Below are 20,231 nucleotides of genomic sequence, written 5' to 3' on the forward strand. Positions count from 1 at the left end.
CTTCAGTGCCAGGAAAAATAGTGGACAGTGTTCTAAACATCAAAATCACAGAACATATAGAAAGACATGGTTTAATGGAACAAAGTCAGCATGGCTTTACCCAAGGCAAGTCTTGCCTCACAAATCTGCTTCACTTTTTTGAAGGAGTTAAACATGTGGATAAAGGTGAACTGGTAGATGTAGTGTACTTGGATTTTCAGAAGGCATTTAACAAAGTTCCTCCTGAGAGGCTTCTAGGAAAAGTAAAAAGTCATGGGATAGGTGGCGATGTCCTTTTGTGGATTACAAACTGGCTAAAAGACGGGAAACAAAGTAGGATTAAATGGGCAATTTTATCAGTGGAAGGGAGTGGGCAGTGGAGTGCCTCGGGGATCTGTATTGGGATCCTTACTTTTCAAAATATTATAAATGATCTGGAAAGAAATACGACTAGTGAGGTAATCAAATTTGCAGATGATACAAAATTGTTCGGAGTAGTTAAATCACAAGCAGATTGTGATAAATTGCAGGAAGACCTTGTGAGACTGGAAAATTGGGCATCAAAATGGCAGATGAAATTTAATGTGGATAAGTGCAAGGTGATGCATATAGGGAAAAATAACCCATTCTATAGTTACACAATGTTAGGTTCCATATTAGGTGCTACTACCCAAGAAAGATCTAGGCGTCATAGTGGATAATACATTGAAATTGTTGGTTCCGTGTGCTGCGGCAGTCAAAAGCAAACAGAATGCTGGGAATTATTAGAAAGGGAATGGTGAATAAAACGGAAAATGTCATAATGCCTCTGTATCGCTCCATGATGAGACCACACCTTGAATTCTGTGTACAATTCTGGTCGCCGCATCACAAAAAAGATATAATTGCGATGGAGAATGTACAGAGAAGGGCTACCAAAATAAGGGGAATGGAACGGCTCCCGTATGAGGAAAGACTAAAGAGGTTACGAATTTTCAGCTTGGAGAAGAGACTGCTGAGGGGGGATATGATAGAGGTGTTTTAAAATCATGAGAGGTCTAGAACGGGTAGATGTAAATCTGTTATTTACTCTTTCAGATAATAGACTAGGGGGCACTCCATGAAGTTAGCATGTGGCGCATTTAAAACTAATCTGAGAAAGTTCTTTTTCACTCAGCGCACAATTAAACTCTGGAATTTGTTGCCATTGGATGTGGTTAGTGCAGTTAGTATAGCTGTGTTTAAAAAAGGATTGGATAAGTTCTTGGAGGAGAAGTCCATTACCTGCTTTTAATCAAGTTGACTTAGAAAATAGCCACTGCTATTACTAGCATCAGTAGCGTGGGATATACTTAGTTTTTGGTTACTTGCCAGGTACTTGTAGCCCAGATTGGTCACTGTTGGAAACAGGATGCTGGGCTTGATGGACTCTTGGTCTGACCCAGTATGGCAAGTTCTTATGTTATGTTACTAACCTCAGATCATATTTTCACACATACATGGGGCCTATTTGCTTCCTATCCATACATGTACTCTTCACATCCTGTTTCACTTCACACTAACACACCACTCTCCACTACAGTCTTGTCTAGTCATCACCAGCACTTTTAGAAATATCCAGGCTATTGACCTTTGTCTCATCTCTCCTCTGCAACTTTTTCAGTCTGAGGAAGTTTCTTCTTAACACTGTACTCTCCTCCGCTTTGGATACTCTTGTTCCACCCCTCTCATGTCCTATTAAGGAGAGCCAGAAACCAACATTGGCGCACCTCCAGAATTTGCTTCCTACATTCCTGCACCTTCTCAGCAGAGTATCAATGCTGGCTGAACTCCTGTTCTCATGTAGCCTTCATGGCATCAGATCCCAGCCCTGGTTGTGACCTGGTTGGAAGTACAAAGGGGTAGGAAGAAATAAACAAGCTTGTGTGCCACTACCCAGGGATTTTCCTCCTGTTTTTCATTGCTTTGCCCTCTCCTCTTCTTCCCCCCCCCCCCTTCTCCAAATTAGTCTACAGCACTGCTACTGAGCCATCGGCCAACTGTTTCATTTTTACTATTGGATGAGTTGTTGTTCATGTAGAAATTACTAACAGGTAAGGTTTGAAAATCAAATGTGACGTGCATTTTATAACATAACTTAGCAACATTACAAACTGCTTTCAGTGTTTTCAGTATTACTTAACTGATTAAACCATCAGGCTGATGGTTTCCCAACCCACAGTTTGAGAATCTCTGCTCTACAGTTCCCTGTGCAGTGCAAAGTGAGTAGGGACTCAGGTGACAGGATACTGCCCGAGGCCTTGCTCTCTTCCTTCAACTGAGCAGCTGGTGGGAGCAGCAGAGATATGGGGGAGAAGAGGTGATCTGCTAATTTGGGAAAATTAGTTCACTGGGATTGGCACTCCGTGATGAGGGGATGGTTGGGTGGGATGGGTGAAGGAGTAATAAGAGGAAACAGAGGATGCTCCCTCCTTATGTGGCTAGTTCCTGGACAGTTTATTTCCTGAAGTTCTATGGAGCATGGCAAGATTGTACAGCTGCAGCCAAGTCACATCATCCTGGGGGAAAACCATGGGCTGCAAGAATGTGAATATAACCTTAGAAAAATTGTTTTGGTTCTGCATATTTTAGCTATAACTTATTCTCCATGTGAAAAATATGAATGTGCATTTGATTTTTTTTTTCTAGGCTTTTAAATGTCATGGTCAGGACTTCCTTGTTGGGAACCAGCTGAGCGTAGCTGACGTACAGTTGCTGGAAGCCATTTTAATGGTGGAGGAGAAAATAACCGATATTTTGTGTGACTTTCCTCTGCTACAGGTATAGTCATTTTTGGCCAAATTCAGGAAGTTGCAGGGGTAAGCTCTAGGGCAAGCATAAAACTAATTTGAAATTGAACATAGCCCTCCCCCTTCTCTCACTCTTGGGGTGTGAAGACTGATAGGAGGTAACCTGCATGGAACAGCAGTTACTGCCAAAGGAAGCTGGCTGCGCAGACTCCATGGACCATTTGGTCTTTTTCTGCTGACCTTACATTCTGGCTGATTTCAGTATGGTGCGCTTGGCTGAGCGCACCTTTAGCCCCAGTTTGGCTGCGCATTTTCGACGTGCTATTTTTACCCCTTATATAGTAAGGGGTAGCGTGTCAAAAACGTGCGGCCAACCCCCCCCCTCCCCCGAAACTAATAGCGCCTTCAACATGCAAATGCATTTTGATGGGCCTATTAGTCATTCCCGCGTGATACAGAAAGTAAAATGTGCAGCGAAGCCGCACATTTTACTTTCAGATATTAACGCCTGCCCAAACGCAGAAGTTAATTTCAGCCAGCAGAGGGAAAGAGTACAGAAAAGCAGAAAAAACTGCTTTTCTGTACACCCTCCGACTTAATATCATAGCAATATTAAGTCGGAGGCCCCAAAATTTTAAAAACAAATTAAAAAAAAAATAAAAATTTAATAACGCCCGCGGGTTGGAAGGCTCAATTTAGCCGGTGTCTGTTTTCCTGTGGGTGTCAGTGGGTTCGAGAACAGACGCCGGTAAAATTGAGCGTCGGCTGTCAAACCCGCTGACAGCCGCCGCCTCTGTCAAAAAGGAGGCGCTAGGCACGCGCTAGTGTCCCTAGCGCCTCCTTTTACCACGGGCCCTCATTTAAATACTCGATCGCACACCCAGGAGAGTGGGCACTCGCCTCAGAGCGCTGGCTGTCCCGCAGTTTTTACTGTATCGGCCCGTATGAGGGAGAGGGATTAGTATAAGAATAAACACCACTCATAGCAGCAGCGTGTATAGCACAGCTTCTAGAAAGATGAGGACAAAATGTCAAATTTCCGATGCCCTCTGTTCAGACACTGCCCTTATCAATATTCAATAGAACATACACCAGGGTAAAATTCAAACTTAGCAGCAGTAGCCAGGTAAATAGCACATCTACAAAAACTGGATTATTATACAAGAAGTATACAGCAAATAACACAAACAGCAATTGCAATTGAAACCTTTTTTTTAGATGAAAAGGTAGTAAAGTGAGTATAGCTTTCACATCTGAGTCCAACAAAACAGCATAGTGCAGTTTCTGAAATCCAGTGACTTGCAGGATGTGAGGCCACATGGATTTACCAGAGGTAGGTCTTGTCAGATGAACTGATCAGGGGAGAGCTTTGGAAATAGTGTACTTGCATTTTAGCTCGGCCTGTAACACAGTTCCACATAGGTGACTTACAAACAGAGAGCTGCTGTTATGGGCCTTGAAGTAACCGACTGGATTAGAAACTGGTTGAGTGGGAAGCTATAAGGGGCCATGGTAAATGGAGAGCAGTCTGAAAAGGGGGGCATGATGTAGGGATCAGTCCTTGGGCCAGTTACTTTCAACACTTTCCTAGGTGACCTTGTGTGAGGGATTGTTTGTAAAGGTTTGGGTATTTTTGTTGCTGATACAAAGATCTGTATCGAAGGTGTGGGATCTAGTGAAGATGGAGGAATGGTCTGGCAGCTAAGGTTTAATGCTAAAAAAAAAAAAAAAAAAGTGATGCATTTAGGCTGAAAAAAACACAAGGGGGAGAGGTACTGCAAAGGGGGTGAAATTCTTCTAAGCATGAAAGAGTGGGATCTGGGGGGTGATCACATCTGATCTTAAGATGACCAAACAGGTGGTTAAGGTGACAGAAAAAGCCAGAAAAATGCTTGGGTGCATAGGGAGAAGAATGGTCAGCAGAAAAGATATTCTGGATGTTGCACCTTCAAAAGGATTTTGAAGACCAGTTGGAGTCTAAAAAGGGTGGCTACTAAAATGATCAGTGGTCTTTGTTCTAAAACACATAGGGGTAGACTTAAAGATTCAAACATGAGGGGAGATGCTAGAAACATTTAAATACCTCCAAGGTTTCCATGCACAAGAGGTGAACCTCTTTCTCAGCAGAGTTTGGAATAACTGTACAAGAGGATAGATACAGGAGTAATCTAAGGAAATATTTCTTTTCCCGTCAATAGCAGGGCTGAATTAGCCATGCTGTCATGGGATCTGTCAATCAGGCCCGGGAGGCGGAGCTTGTCAAAGCAGAGAACAGAGCTTTGCTCTCTGCGGCTGCGCGTGTGTTCCCGCGCAGGAAAGTAACGGAATCTCCTCAGTCTGGTTTTTCCGCGAGCGGGATCGCATACGGAGCTGATCTCTCCTCAGTGTTTAAAGATAGAATTAAAATGTCAAAACCGGTGTTTAAACCCTGTCCTTGTGGTAAAGTAATGTCGGTCACGGACGGACACGACCGATGTTACAAATGTCTCGGACCACATCACAATCGAGAGGATTGTGAATTTTGCCCTAAGATGTCACCTAGAGCATTAAAACAAAGGGCATATAGGCTTCAGGAACTTTTTGCCTCAAGAGATCCGTCGGAGGCTCATTCATCGCCTGGCACGCTAACTTTATCAGCTCCATCAAGAAAAAGAACTTTGTCGCTGGATCCTAAATCCTCCACTCTGGGAGGTAAGGGAAGCACAAAAAAACGAAGGCCAATGGATTCTCAGAAATCCTCAGAGCCTATAGAGCCGCAACATACCTAGTCAGAGAAGGAAACCTCGGCGCCGACAACTTCCAGGACTACGGCGCCGTCTGCGCATAACACATCGGCGCCGAGAAAGGGATCTGCGCACAACCTAGCACTTCCGGCGCGCCTGGCGCAGAAGAAACCACCGCACGCAACACATACGCGCACGGTGCCGGGAAAATCTACGCGTACGGCGCCAACTGCAGAAAAACCTATGCACATCGGCGCCGATAACACTGGCGCGTTCAGGATCAGGAACATATGCGCATACAACTACAACCGCGCACAGATCTACTTCCGCGCACAAATCTACAGTCGCGCGTACCTGCGCATAAGTCTACAGTCACGCATATCTGCGCATAACTCTACATCTGCGCGTAAGCATGTATCCGCGAATAAATCCAAATCTGCGCATAGATCAAAATCTGAGCGTATAAGCCACACTTATTCACCACAAAAATTAAAGGCTCAGGTGAAGAGACAGTTACCCTTCACACAGCTCTTCTTCGGGGGCTGATGCCACAGACACTGACTCATCGTCTGACAATTATCATAAGCACTCAGGTCACTCTCACCTTAAAAAATTGACAAAGAGGAGTGCTAAATGGGAGATAAGTCCTTCGACTTCTAAATCTTCTCGTAGAGTGCAATCTAGTACCTGCTCAAATAGAGAGGTGGTACAAATTCTTTCCTCTAATACTTCTTCAGATTCGGAAGACTTAAGAAGTACTTCATTCAATAAAAAACAAAAGGATAGGAAAGTTCCTACTACTTCACCTCAAAATTACTCTATGGACCTTAAAGCAGGTACCTCACAACAACAAGACAATCGTATGATAATGCCCTCTCATACAAGAGAAGCATTTCATCAATTGTCACAGTCTTTAGCAGGTTTTTATGAAACGCTGCAATCATCATTTAAAATGACTAATATTGCTGATGACAATTCTACGGAACATAAAGCACAGTCTAATGAAGAGCAGTCGGCAGAACCACCTATATCTCCCATGGTAAACCGACCAGCCTCGCCAACTCATATACATGATGCATCTTTTTTTTTTTTTTTAATTTATTCTTTATTCAATTTTCATTCAAAACAATTTCAAACAAAAATATACCGTATGTAATAGTGAATACAATAAAATTAAAATAATTCTTTTACATCAACATAAGTAAGTTTAGTTTCACTAATTACGCCTCATAATTGGGGGAAAAACCCAAATATTTAATTCATAACATAAAAAAAAAGATTCAAGAGGAGAGGGAGAATACTCTTACTTATTGACCATCTACATTTCCACCTTCTGTATTTTTATCCTGTAAAAACATCTCCAAATGTGATGGGTCAGAAAAACTAAATCTATTTCCCTGAAAAGTTACATAACATGTACTTGGATATTTAAGGAAAAAACTAGCCCCAATTGCTAGCAATTTATTTTTCAGGGAGAGGAAATGTCTCCTCTTAGCCTGAGTGGCTCTAGAGACATCAGGAAATATATATATTTTCTGACCACAGAAACTAAGATCTTTATGTTTAAGAAAATCCTTAAACAATCTGTCTTTATCAGACTCTAACTGCAAAGATAGAAATAAAGTTGCCCTTTTCTGAATAAGGTCTATGGATTCTTCTAGAAATGTTGAGACACCTATAGATGATGTCTCTATTTTCTGCCCTCTTTGTACCTCAGCTTTATCTATAAAATAAAAAATCTTAGATACCAAGGGTAGATCTTTATCCTCATACTGTAATATGTCTCTCATATACTTTTTAAACATTTCCATTGGGGATAATAGCCTAGTCTATGGGAAGTTGTTTATACGTAAGTTTTTATACCTCATCATATTTTCCAATCTCTCCATCTCCCTATGTACAGATAGACTATCTTTTATATATGCTGTTTCTGTTTCCTCCAACAATCTAATTTTAGAATTTACCTTTCCTAGATCTTCCTTTAAACAGGTAATATCCTGTTTTTGTTCACCAATTTGCAACTTATTTGAATTCACTATGACCGATAAAGACATATTCATTTGGTTAACATTTTCATTCATTTTTGCCATCATTGTCCAAATATCCTTTAATGTAACTTCTTCAGGGGGGTCAATAGGCCATTGATATGGCACTCTTGACTCTCCTTCCGGGTTCTGTAAAGCTTCTGCATCACTAGGTACTGCACAGTCCTTTCCCTTAGGTTGACTAGCAGTCTCTAGATGGAGAAACCCTTCTGGTAATGAAGGCAAAGGTTGGAGGGGGGATGATGGTCCCGCGCCAGGGCTCAAGGAGGCTGAATACTGACCTCCTGAGATATCCCCTATTGGCGATTCTACACGTCGAAAGACGTGATTGTCCATTGGGCCCTTAGGTGTTATAGGGGATATGGGGAAGCTTTTGACTTTTCTTTTCCTCCCCATTACATGGATCGAATAAGATGTAAAAAGTTTCCAATATCCAATCTTCAGTGTTGAGACTCACCTATAGGTCTTCCGGGCTTCCGGTCTTCGCCGGGCAAAGCCAAGCGCGCCCCTTCGGAGCGCGCGGCTTAGGAGTGCGGCGGTGATGCGCCGCAGTCCCGGCAATTTTATGGCCGGCTCTCGTCGATGACGTCACGAGCTCCGCCCCTCCAAAACGGGGCTCAGCTGTTTCCAAGGCGCAAAGATGGCAAAAAAGACCGGCTCACAGTCTCAGCACACTGGGGACCTCTCTCCCTCTCCTCTACTGAGGTTCCCCAGTTAAAACGCCGCAGGCCCGGCGATTTTATGGCCGGCTCTCGTCGATGACGTCACGAGCTCCGCCCCTCCAAAACGGGGCTCAGCTGTTTCCAAGGCGCAAAGATGGCAAAAAAGACCGGCTCACAGTCTCAGCACACTGGGGACCTCTCTCCCTCTCCTCTACTGAGGTTCCCCCTACATGATGCATCTTTTGATTCTCCTTCATTACAAACATCCCCATCATCATTTGTGGGATGTCTGTCAGATTCGCAGGATCAAATACAGGAGCCGTATTCACCTCCTGAAGACCTTACATACCCAAAATTCCTAGAAAAAATGGGTACCATACTACAGCTAGAGGTCCAAAAAGAAACAGACCCTAGAGCAGAAACTCTTGGTCTTCTAAAGATTTTTGATACTCAAGTGGAACCAACATCTCTTCCACCACAAGACATCCTGCATTCAGTCTTACAAAAATCCTGGGAGGCGCCTTATACAATTGCAGCCGTTTCCAGGAAAACAGACATTAAATTTCGAATGAAGAAAGCATCACTATACACTCTACCACAATTACCTCACGCTTCAATTGTAGTAGAGTCGGCAATGCAAAGGTTCACGAAAACAAAGTCACATACCACTTTCCCACCAGGGGAAAGACAACAAATATCTAGATTAAGTTGGCAGGAAAACATACCATAACTCGATGTTAACTGCACGAATTATGCAACATCAATTCTACATGGTACAATACCTATATGAGTGCATACAAGCCATGAAGGGTATGCTTTCCTCCACTGCTGATCAGATACCTCCGCCTCTTCATGACATGGAGGAGTGTTCTCGACATCTTTTACGTTCAATCTACAAAGCACATGAGACATCATCCAGGGCATCAGCAACAGCCATTGCAGCCCGCAGACTAGCATGGTTACGTTCCAGTTCAATACGTGAAGACTTGCACGAGAAACTTATAAACCTTCCATGTACAGGAGATACCCTGTTCGGAGAAAGGTTCCAAGACGCAGTCAGCAAATTAAAAGAAGAAGCTCTAGCAGTACAATCATTAACATCACATCCTACTTATTCGACTACACGTCGTTATATGGGATTTACTCGTAGGCAAACATATGCCAGAAGACCTTATAGATCTTATCAATCTTTTCGAAACCAACCATACCCTACTTATCAACGTCCTGCTCCGCAGAACAATACCTCAAACCAACGTAGGGGTAAACCACATAACCAGAGGCAGCAGGCACAACAACCTGCTACTGCAGCAAAACAGACTTCATCTTTTTAGTTACTCAGCCGCCACCACAACATCAAGCTCCACCAGGCAGAATTCGTTCTTGCCTGAATGCCTGGGAAAGAATAACATCAGATCAATGGGTTTTGGAGATAGTACGTCAAGGTTACCAACTCCAATTTCTCACAAAACCCATATTGCCTCATCTTTCCACACTCAAGACTCACAATTCTCATCCACAACTGGGGGAGGAAATTGCTTTACTTCGCAAACAACAAGCAATTCGACAAATCCACCCACACTCCAATTTAGCAGCATTTTATTCTCCATACTTCCTCATACCCAAGAAGTCGGGGGGACTTCGCCCCATACTAGACCTAAGGGAATTGAACAAATTTCTCATCAAGGAGAAATTCAAAATGGTGTCATTGAAGTCAATTCTTCCTCTCATTCAGACCAACGATTGGATGTGCTCCATCGATCTGAAGGATGCTTACACGCACATTCCAATCCATCCATCCTCGTGGCGTTACCTATGCGTTCGCTACAGGCATCAACACTACCAGTACAAAGTTCTTCCCTTTGGCCTTTCGGCTGCACCCAGAGTATTCACCAAGTGCATGATAAGTGGTGGTGGCTCATCTCAGGAAACAAGGTATAACCATCTTTCCATATCTGGACGATTGGCTCATAATAGCCTCAACTCCAAACATCTTACTGGATCACCTCCATCGGGTGATACACTGCAAGAACTAGGGTTGGTGATCAATTTTCAGAAATCACACCTACAACCAACACAACAGTTGCAGTTCATAGGCGCATGCCTGGATACTACGTGCAACAGAGCATACCTCCCAGTCGACAGAATATCACATTTCCGTCAACTTCTACACACCTTGAAACATACTCAGAGGCCGTCAGCAAGACAAGTCTTGGTAATTCTGGGCCACATGGCAGCAGAGAACTTCACGGTTCCCAACACCAGGTTACACATGAAACGCCTACAATGGGGTCTAAAGCGCCAATGGAAACAGCATTCACAACCATTGACGCAGAGGGTATCGCTGACCGCAGAAATGAAAAAAGATATAGCATGGTGGCTCCTAGATTCCACCCTGTCCAAAGGAGCGTTGTTCAGCCCTCCTCCTCACAATGCAGTCCTAACCACAGATGCGTCTCGCAAGGGATGGGGTGCACACCTCGAGATTTACGAAACCCAAGGGTTATGGATGATCTCAGAACAGAATCTACAAATAAATCTACTGGAACTCAGAGCGATTCGCAATGCATTGCGAGTCTTCCAAGACCACCTGAAAGGGCGCAGGGTCATGATCTACACAGACAACCAAGTAGCAATGTTTTACATCAACAAACAAGGAGGGTCCGGTTCATGGTCCCTCTGCAAGGAGACCCTGACAATCTTCGAACATGCTCACAAGAATTGCATACATCTCCAAGCAACTTACCTACCTGGAATTGCAAACACAAGAGCGGACAGACTAAGCCGCATCTTTCATCCTCACGAATGGACACTCAATACAGAACTAGTCCAGGACATATTTCTGCAGTGGGGAACACCTTCGATAGATCTCTTTGCAACAGAGACCAATGCACAGGTTCCCAACTTCTGCTCCACACGACCAAGCCAATACAGGATCGCCCAAGATGCCTTCCTCATTCCGTGGATGACAGGCCTTCTCTATGCCTTTCCTCCCATACCTCTCATAACAAGAACAATTCAGAAGTGTATAGCGGACAAAGCTCAACTGATACTCATAGCCCCGGCCTGGCCGAGGCAGCCATGGTACAGTTTCCTGCTTCGACTATCCATCAAGGATCCAATTCTATTACCGAATCGTCAAGATCTTCTCAGCCAAGATCAAGGAATACTCCTACACCCGCTACACTCATCTCTACACTTGACAGCTTGGAGATTGAAAGGCTCCTTCAGACAGAACAAGGAGTTTCCACTTCAGCACAATTCATTTTGTTACAATCAAGGAAACTCTCAACCAGGAAAAATTATAGCTATAAATGGAAACGCTACTCTGCCTGGTGCACTTCCAAAGGTGTACCACCATTGGACTGTTCCCCGGAACTGCTCATTGATTGTCTTCATACACTATATGTATCTGGTCTAGCAACATCATCCATCAGAGTTCACCTCAGTGCCATAGGCGCCTATCATAGACCAATCAATGACATTCCTATATCCAATCACCCATTACTGACTCGTTTCATGAAGGGTTTAACACACATTCATCCTCCGATATCCAAACCTCCAGTTCCATGGAACCTCAACATAGTTCTGGAACAGCTCATGCTTTATCCCTTTGAACCCATGGACTCGGCACACATTAAATACTTCACCTGGAAGGTGGTATTCCTGGTTGCAGTAACATCAGCACGAAGAGTTAGCGAGTTACAAGCTTTGGTCCATTATCCTCCATACTTGCAATTTCATCACCAGAAGGTAGTTCTACGGACTCATCCGTCCTTCCTACCCAAAGTAGTTACCCCATTCTATCTCAATCAGACAATGGAATTACCAACTTTTTTCCCTAAACCGCATGCAAACGATAGGGAAAAGCTACTGCACACACTGGATTGTAAGAGAGCTTTAACACACTACAAAGACAGAACGAACTCGGACTCCCGTGTTTCTCAACTTTGTCTCCTTTGACCCAAAGGCACCTGGACTACCAGTGGCTAAACGCACCATCTCCAGTTGGATAGCACAGTGCATCAAATTCTGCTACGACAAACAGAATTTAAATTTACAGTCTACTCCTAAAGCTCACCAAGTTAGAGCAGTAGCAACCTCCTTAGCACACCTGAAGAATGTGCAACCCATAGACATTTGCAAGGCAGCTACATGGTCATCACTGCATACCTTCACATCTCATTACTGCCTTGACCAGCAAACAGCCACTGATGCGAAGATAGGGCAAGCAATACTGCAATCTCTATCTTCCTGTCCATGGTGACTGCCACACTGTCACAGATCACGTCCAAACACATATATCATAAACGACCTGATCGGGAGCTTGGGACTCCCATGACAGCATGGCTAATTCAGCCCTGCTATTGACGGGAAAAAGCAAGTTTGCTTACCGTAAACGATGTTTCCGTAGATAGCGGGATGAATTAGCCATGCTGACCCACCCTCCTCCCTGGCAGTCACCTAGTCTTCGACTACACTACAGCTTAATTACAGACTGAGGAGATTCCGTTACTTTCCTGCTCGGGAACACACACGCAGCCGCAGAGAGCAAAGCTCTGTTCTCTGCTTTGACAAGCTCCGCCTCCCGGGCCTGACTGACAGATCCCATGACAGCATGGCTAATTCATCCCGCTATCTACGGAAACATCGTTTACGGTAAGCAAACTTGCTTTTACCAAGATGGTAACGAATGCATGGAATAGCCTCCCACTGGAGGTGGTGGAGACCAGCGTATCTGAATTCATGAAGGCATGGGATGCACGGAGGATCTCTGAAAGCTGTAGGGATTGTAAAGTTGTATTGTTGGGGTATTTATATGCTTCATTTACTGCCAGATAAGTGAGATTACTTGTTCAGATTGCCAGTTATTTTAATCTTATTTCTGTTCCATTATTGTAGTAGCTTGTTTAAAGTATTTTCTACCCAACAGTATGTCAACGTAGTGTTTTTAAAATTAAGCAGTAAAATTAAAAAGAAGAAACCAGCTTTCCCATGCTAGCGGAAGGGCTTCACGGTCTATTGATCAGCACTGCAGATCAGTTGGCAAACCACATGGCCCAACATAGTCGTGCACACTGTTGCTCGCCCTCTCTGTGCTGGCCAAATTGTAAAGAATCCATGCTGCACAGCTCCCCAGGTAGGAACATGGCACTCCTCTAGGGCATCCCCACACCTGTGAGGTCCATTGGTTAGCATGGGGGAAAACTTTCTTTAGTCATGTTGCATCTCCTCCATTTTAGAACTGACACAGCATGTAGCCCTTCCAGTAACAGAGGATCTAATTAACACATTTTAAAAGCACCAGGAGTTCACAGCTGCCAGCAACTCAAAGAAAGGGAGAAGGGTGCAAAGCACAGGTAAACAGAGGAGAGAGGGAGGAGCCATGTTCAAAAGACTTTATAGCAGTGCCCTCAGGACAAGTGTTGTGCGTTGCTTTAAACCTCTACAGTGGTGACGTTCCTGGTAGGCAGAGGATGAAGATGAGGCTGATGTCAGGCATGGTTATCCCTGGCTACTTCCTCAGCGGTTAAACCAATTTTCCTTGATTTCCCCTCTGACTCGGGTGTGGTGTGACATTTGTTCATTTCCGATTTTAGTTCCTTACTCTCCACCTTTTTCAGACTGGACCTGTTAAACTACACCTACTGCTCTATTGACTGCTAGGATGCTTCCCAGTATGTTGTTACTTTTATAATATGTTGTACCTCACCTTGGGTGAATTCCTTACTCAAAAAAGGTGGGTAATAAATCCAATTGTCTGTTTTTTATTTTGTTTTGTTTTTTTGTTTTTAGGCTTTTAAAGCCAGGACCAGCAATATTCCTTCAATTAAGAAATTCCTGCAGCCCGGTAGCCAGAGGAAACCCGTACCTGATGAGAAATACGTACAAACTGTAAAGGAAGTTCTTCACCTTTAACTAATGTTTACTAGTGTCACTGTTCAGAAGAAGTGTACTTAGAAATGTAAAAACATTTTGAAAACAGCTAACCATGATTTTCGAAAGCAATTAGACAATAGATGAGATGTTAATGGGCAGTGTTCTAGGCAATAGAAATTTAGATCCTGGTTTAGCAAGGCTTTTTCCTATTCAGGGATTATGGAGGAAAAATATTTATGAAATAAATATTTATAGAAACCTTAGGTCTGCTCTGTTCTGCTTTGTTTTCTTATACATGTCAGGAATCATGCCAAAAAAACCCCCAAAAGGCTTAAAGTATATCCATCTATAAACACACATTAAAGATGTACCAATTCATTTGTCATAGAACAATTCACAAAATATTTTAAGAAAAACATCAAATCTAATTTAATCACCCCTAATTCAACAAGATAAAGTTTTAATCATTTTTTTAAATTTTATTTTAGATTTTTATATTCCATTTTCACACGTTTTTCAGCACTTAAATTCAACAAATTACAGGAGACAAGACAGCAGCTGGTATTCTGGTGTTGCAAGAATAACGTGAGTTAAAGCACCACACAGCTCTCGCATATAGAAATGTTTCTCATCATAGTATTAAAATACGCTTTCTAGAAAACATTCCAAAATCTTAGATGCATGACCCTCCCATCCCGACTCTCCCTTCCCCCTGAAGGGGAGGCAAAACATGCACTGGAGTTCACTTGTACGCCTACTTACTATTTATCTTTTTTTTTTTTAATATATTTTTATTAAGAGTAGTAATACAATAAGTTATAAATGCATGGAAACATTACTAACATTTAGTTGCTTGCTAACATGATTTCCTGAACCTTTACAGCATCTTCTAATGCCCATAATACTGTACCCTGTTTTTATACTAGTACCCCTTGTTACCCGCCCCATCCCTTCCCTTCTGTCTCCCAATATCCTTTTTAGTTTGCAGGCCTGTCGCTATGGAGTGGAGTAAACTAGAATCCATTATTTTGCTTGTAGCAACCTCAGAAACTGACATACAGTGTGGTTCTGCCTCGCAGCAGCCCCCTTAGCATGGATCTGGTCCTGAGCACAGAGGCTTATGGTCAAGGATAGGTCCCATGACCTCCCAGCGTTCCTGCACAGCGGGGAAGATGTTTCTCTTACAAGGATCATAGGATATCTTTTTGCTGGGGCTCTTCCACACCGCATCCCAGTAAACAAAATAAGCAAAAGCATCAGCTGTGCTCCCAGACCATTGTTTCAAAATAAAAGTTTTACTGCCATTGAATGTCAGCTAAAATAAAGTCCAAATAGTGATATACTAATGGCCAGTGCTAGGGTAGGCAACTTTTTTGAAGTGATGTGCCAAGATTTAAATCGAGGGTAGGTAATTGAGGTCCTAGATTATCACAAGCCAGTCAGCATTCTGATCCTCCAGATTGCTCTCACACAATTCTTGAATATTAATTTTAATTGATATTAATTCTCAATTGAAATATTAGTTATGTAAATATGATTGAAACTCATATGTTTTTCCTCATGTAAGAGGAGCAGAGGAAAATATCTCTCACTCTCTCCCCCACCTTACCAATACACCTCCTATTAGGAAAACAGAACAGGCCAGGCTGCTATGGATCCCTACACAGAAACTACATGCTAGCTACCAGAATACCTTACCTCAGTCACACATGCAGAACCAAACTAAATACAGAATAAACTGACATTAAAAAAATAACATGCCAGGGGAATTTGAGGGGGGAGGGGGACGGGGAGATCTATAATCCAAATAACTATTAAGCGAACAAGACATGATTCAGATACATTTGTTATATGTGAATTGATGGAAATCTATGTTGTTAATTCTCTGTTATCGATGATACCACATGCACAACAATTAGTTATATATGTTAGAATGGTTCAATGTATAATGTAATATGCTTAATAAAAACTTTAAATTAAAAAAATAAATAAATAACGTGCCGACAAAAACTGAACTGGAAACTGCAACAAGCCAATTTAACAATGGAAAAACAGAAACATCATCATGCCTCAGAATACATCAAAAAAATTAAGAAATATAAGAGATCAATCACAATAATAAAACCATACCAATAAAAAGAATAAATATTTTATAACAGCTGACAAACAGAATAACATCCAATAATTTAAAACTCGCACAAATGTTTACAGATTTTCCAAACACCAAGAAAATATTTCAAAACAGCAGACATATCAAATAACACCCCATAATTAACATTTCTAGGATAGAAGTTGAGTTCCAGTCACCCTGTGTTAGTCACAAATTAGTTGGGGTGGGAAAAGGTACACACAAACTTGCTCCTCTCACGTGCACACACTCTCCAACATACACATATATGCTCTCCCACATGCAGTCACACATACACATACGCTCTCTCCCACACATGCAATGATACACACACATACTCGCTGTCTCCCACACGTGATCACACACATGCTCTTTCTCCACATGTAATCTCACACTCTCCCACTTGCAATCACACACAGCTTTCTTGCCCCCACACATGCATTCACACACACACAAGCTCCCACACATGCAATCACGTTCTTTCTCCCACATATGCAATCATGACAGAATCATGTTCTGTCTTTCCCATACATGCTCTCTCTCCAACACATGCAATCATGCACATGTGCTCTCTCCCATACATGCAATCATGCACTCATGTTCTGTTTGCCACACAAGCAATCACATGCACAAGCTCTCACACATACAATCATGCACAGGTGCTCTTTCTCGAACACATGCAATCATGCACACATGCTCTCTCTCCCAAACATGCAGTCATGCACACGTTCTGTCTGCCATACATGCAATCATATGCACAAGCTCTCTCCCACACATGCAATCACACACACATGCTCTCTTTCCCCCCACACATACAATCACACACACATGCTCTCTTTCCCCCCCACACATACAATCATGCACATATGCTCTCTTTCTCTCCCACACATGCTCTCTATCTACAAGCAGACTGGTTTGGTGGTAGTGATTGGCTGCTGGCTGAGCTGGTCCCATGTAGTTCAGGCTGGACTTGAGATTAACTGATGCCAAGGGACCCTCCCAGCAATCTCCGTTTCATTTACTACCCCCACATCCCTCCTTCCCATAATGATCCCCAGTTCATTTACTGCTCCTACTTCCCCTTCCCCATGGTGATCCACAGTTCATTCACTTTTTCTCTTCCTCTCTCCCCCCATCTCTATCCCCAGTTCATTTACTTCCCCTACATCCCCACCACAGTAATGTCTAGTTCATTTTTTCCCTTTCTCCCTGCCCCCCCCCTCCATAGAGGTCCCCAGTTCATTAACTCCATCCCCCCACCACAATACCCAGTTCATTATCTTCTCCCTATAGCTCCCCAGTTTATTAATTGCCCCCCCCCCCCGAGATCCACATTTTTTTAAACTCATAACGGCTCTGGCCCAAATCTTCTCTTAACTGTGCCCTATCCTAAAATAGGAGTTGAAAAGCAAAGCACGTTCAAGCAGCAAAGTCTGAATTATCAAGAAGGCTGTTGTTAGCGGTAATATTGTTATGGGTTACAAGTAAGATATTACAAGTAAGATATTTCTTTCTGGGTCCTTCTATGAATCTGTCTCCTCCCCTCCCCCCTCCAAATCCTAAATCACCTGTTTCCTGTGTACTAAATTAGATAACCCAGAGGCACTAGCCCATCCTCTTTGCCTTCCAGTTTAACCAGTCCTGCATCCAACTTATTCCTTTCAAACATGCCCACATAAACTCTCCTCATTCCCAGCATTAGCTCCTCCTTCCTTGACTTGGATCCTATGAGTTATGAGAAGCTAAGCAGAATTAGATTTGATCAGCGTTTGGAAGACATACGTCAAAGATCACTGAATGCTGTGGAAATGAGGAGCTTATCAGAGCACATGTCTCATCTAAACTTCCAGATATAATGAATCTGTTCAAATCTGTTTCAGACAGGTGTGCCTGTGAATGTGGTGCTCTTTCACGGACTGCACACTCTGCTGCTACAGAATGCCATGTTTTCTGCTGCCCAGCTAATCTATTGCTACTCCACAGCCTGGCTAGATCTTGATTTCACTATGTCCATTGTGAAATCTAACTTTGTATTTCTGTTATGCATATGTTCAATTACAAATCCTACTATTGCTAATTAGGGATGAGTGGGGAAAAAATGGTGGTTTTTTAAAATTTAATTATTGGGGGTGTATTTTTTTCATGAATTTTGTTTTGTTTAATGTTTATTTTGTTTCCTTTTGTGTACAAAACAAAATAAACATTTTTTGCAAGTAGGGCATGTGCCTGCTAGGCAGATTTGGCTCCTTGTAGAAGTGGGCTTAATATGTCTGATGGAAATGGGGTGGGGTATGTATTTCAGGTATAAATTTCTTCAGTTCTGTATTGCTTTAAGGGTGCTACTGGCTTAAAGTGCAACTTTAGCAATGAGGGCATCGTTGGTGCCAGTGCACTTTCACTTCTCTGACCTCCACTCTTATGGCCCAATTTTAAAAGGGCCACACACATAAATTACGGGAGTTATGCACATGGATGGGCCTTGCGTGCATTTTACAACAGGCCCAACCACGCGGGTAACCTCCGTTACCAAAGAAAGGGGCAGACCAGGGGCGTGGTCTGGGCGGGGAAGGGCACAGCAGGGGGGCAGGCCGGGACAGTGTGCAGAGGAGCAGTAAGTACCAAAATAAAAAATTTAGGAACAGTTAGGTTAGGATTAGGGGGTGGGGAGGAGAGGGAAAGAGGAAGGAAGGTTAGGTAGTGGGGAGGGAAGTTCCCTCCCAGTCCAATTCTTAACTGGAATGGACTAGGAGGGAAATGGGGGAGGCCCGATTGCATCACCGCACGTATTTTGTGAAAATCTCCCCCTGCGCGCGTCGCCTGCACATGCATGCGCAGATTTTAAAATGTGGTGTGCATGTGCCTGCCGGCGTGCGCATGTTTATAAAATCTGCACGTCCATGTGCGCGCTGCTTTTAAAATTGACCCCTTCTGGTAGTAAAATGCTGTTTTGTTCTCTCAAGGATCTCAAGTTGCTATTTATTTTAGTTTTTTTTAGAGGTTGACATTATCTATTTTTTTATATGCTTCTGTTCCAGACATTCCCTTGCTTATAATTTATTTATTTATTTGTTTATTTTCGAGTTTTATATACCATCATTCGGTAATGCCATCACAACAGTTTACATTTTTCAGCAGGGGCTATTAGAAAACCGCTTCTGTACTTTCAGGACTTCAGATCTGTACTCCAGGCCATTATATTTTCCAAATTAGACTACTGCAATTCCATTCTACTAGGCCTTCCCGCCTCCTCCACCAAACCGCTTCAGATACTTCAAAACTCGGCTGCTAGAATCTTAACAAATTCCATCAGAAGAGACCACATCACACCTATCCTAAAAAATCTGCACTGGCTCCCTGTAAGCTTTAGAATCCTACACAAGTGTCTCACCATCATTCACAAATCCATTTACAACCCGGACCCCTATCGATATCCACTACCCACTCACTCTGCACACATCTTCTAGACCCATCAGAGAAGCTTACAAGGGCTCACTGCACCCTCCCCCAGCCAAATCCACACCCCACTCATCCACCAAAGAACGAGCCTTCTCGACAGCGGCACCAACCATCTGGAATGCTCTGCCCCCTGACCTCAGACAAGAACCCTGTCTACTGATGTTCAGAAAAAAACTCAAGACTTGGCTATTTCTACAAGCCTTCCCTTGAGCAGGGACCTCCCCAGCTACAGTAACACTCCAAGGCCCTCTAGTCGATGCACCCCAAATCCGATATTGTACATGACTTGACATTGTTTAGTTCCGAGTTACCTCTGCCTCTGGCTCCTCTTCTTCCCAGTTCGAGTACCCCTGTTTTATTGTAACTTTTCGCTATCTTTGTTTATGTTAACGTTATTTCCCCCTTGTTCCTTGTAAACCGATATGATATGATCTGTATCATGAATGTCAGTATAAAAGCACTAAATAAATAATAAATAAATAAATACATATTAATAATAAACAGTGTTGTCCCGCTTTGCACTTTAGAAGAGAATTGAGCCATCTTGGACAGTTCCTCCCCCTAACACACACACTTTTTTTCTCAGGATTGAC

The 20,231-nt window shown here is 43.0% G+C and overlaps 1 protein-coding gene across 8 annotated transcripts in view; it reads left to right on the forward strand.

Annotated features, from left to right (window-relative positions):
* The window catches only part of LOC115087952 (glutathione S-transferase A4-like), a 76,469-nt gene that overhangs the window by 53,042 nt on the left and 3,196 nt on the right, over positions 1-20,231 (forward strand). For 6 of the 8 annotated variants that reach the window (XM_029595730.1, XM_029595726.1, XM_029595724.1 and 3 more), the window contains 2 exons: positions 2,647-2,778; positions 13,971-14,069. In XM_029595730.1, coding sequence (XP_029451590.1) covers positions 2,647-2,778; positions 13,971-14,069 — 231 coding nt within the window. Of the gene's footprint in view, positions 1-2,646; positions 2,779-13,970; positions 14,070-14,542; positions 14,640-20,231 lie in introns of those variants that run through there. The other 2 variants (XM_029595727.1, XM_029595728.1) reach the window with 2 other exon arrangements.

This window comes from Rhinatrema bivittatum, chromosome 3, assembly GCF_901001135.1.
Source record: "Rhinatrema bivittatum chromosome 3, aRhiBiv1.1, whole genome shotgun sequence".
In the NCBI taxonomy this organism is placed as follows: Eukaryota; Metazoa; Chordata; class Amphibia; order Gymnophiona; family Rhinatrematidae; genus Rhinatrema; species Rhinatrema bivittatum.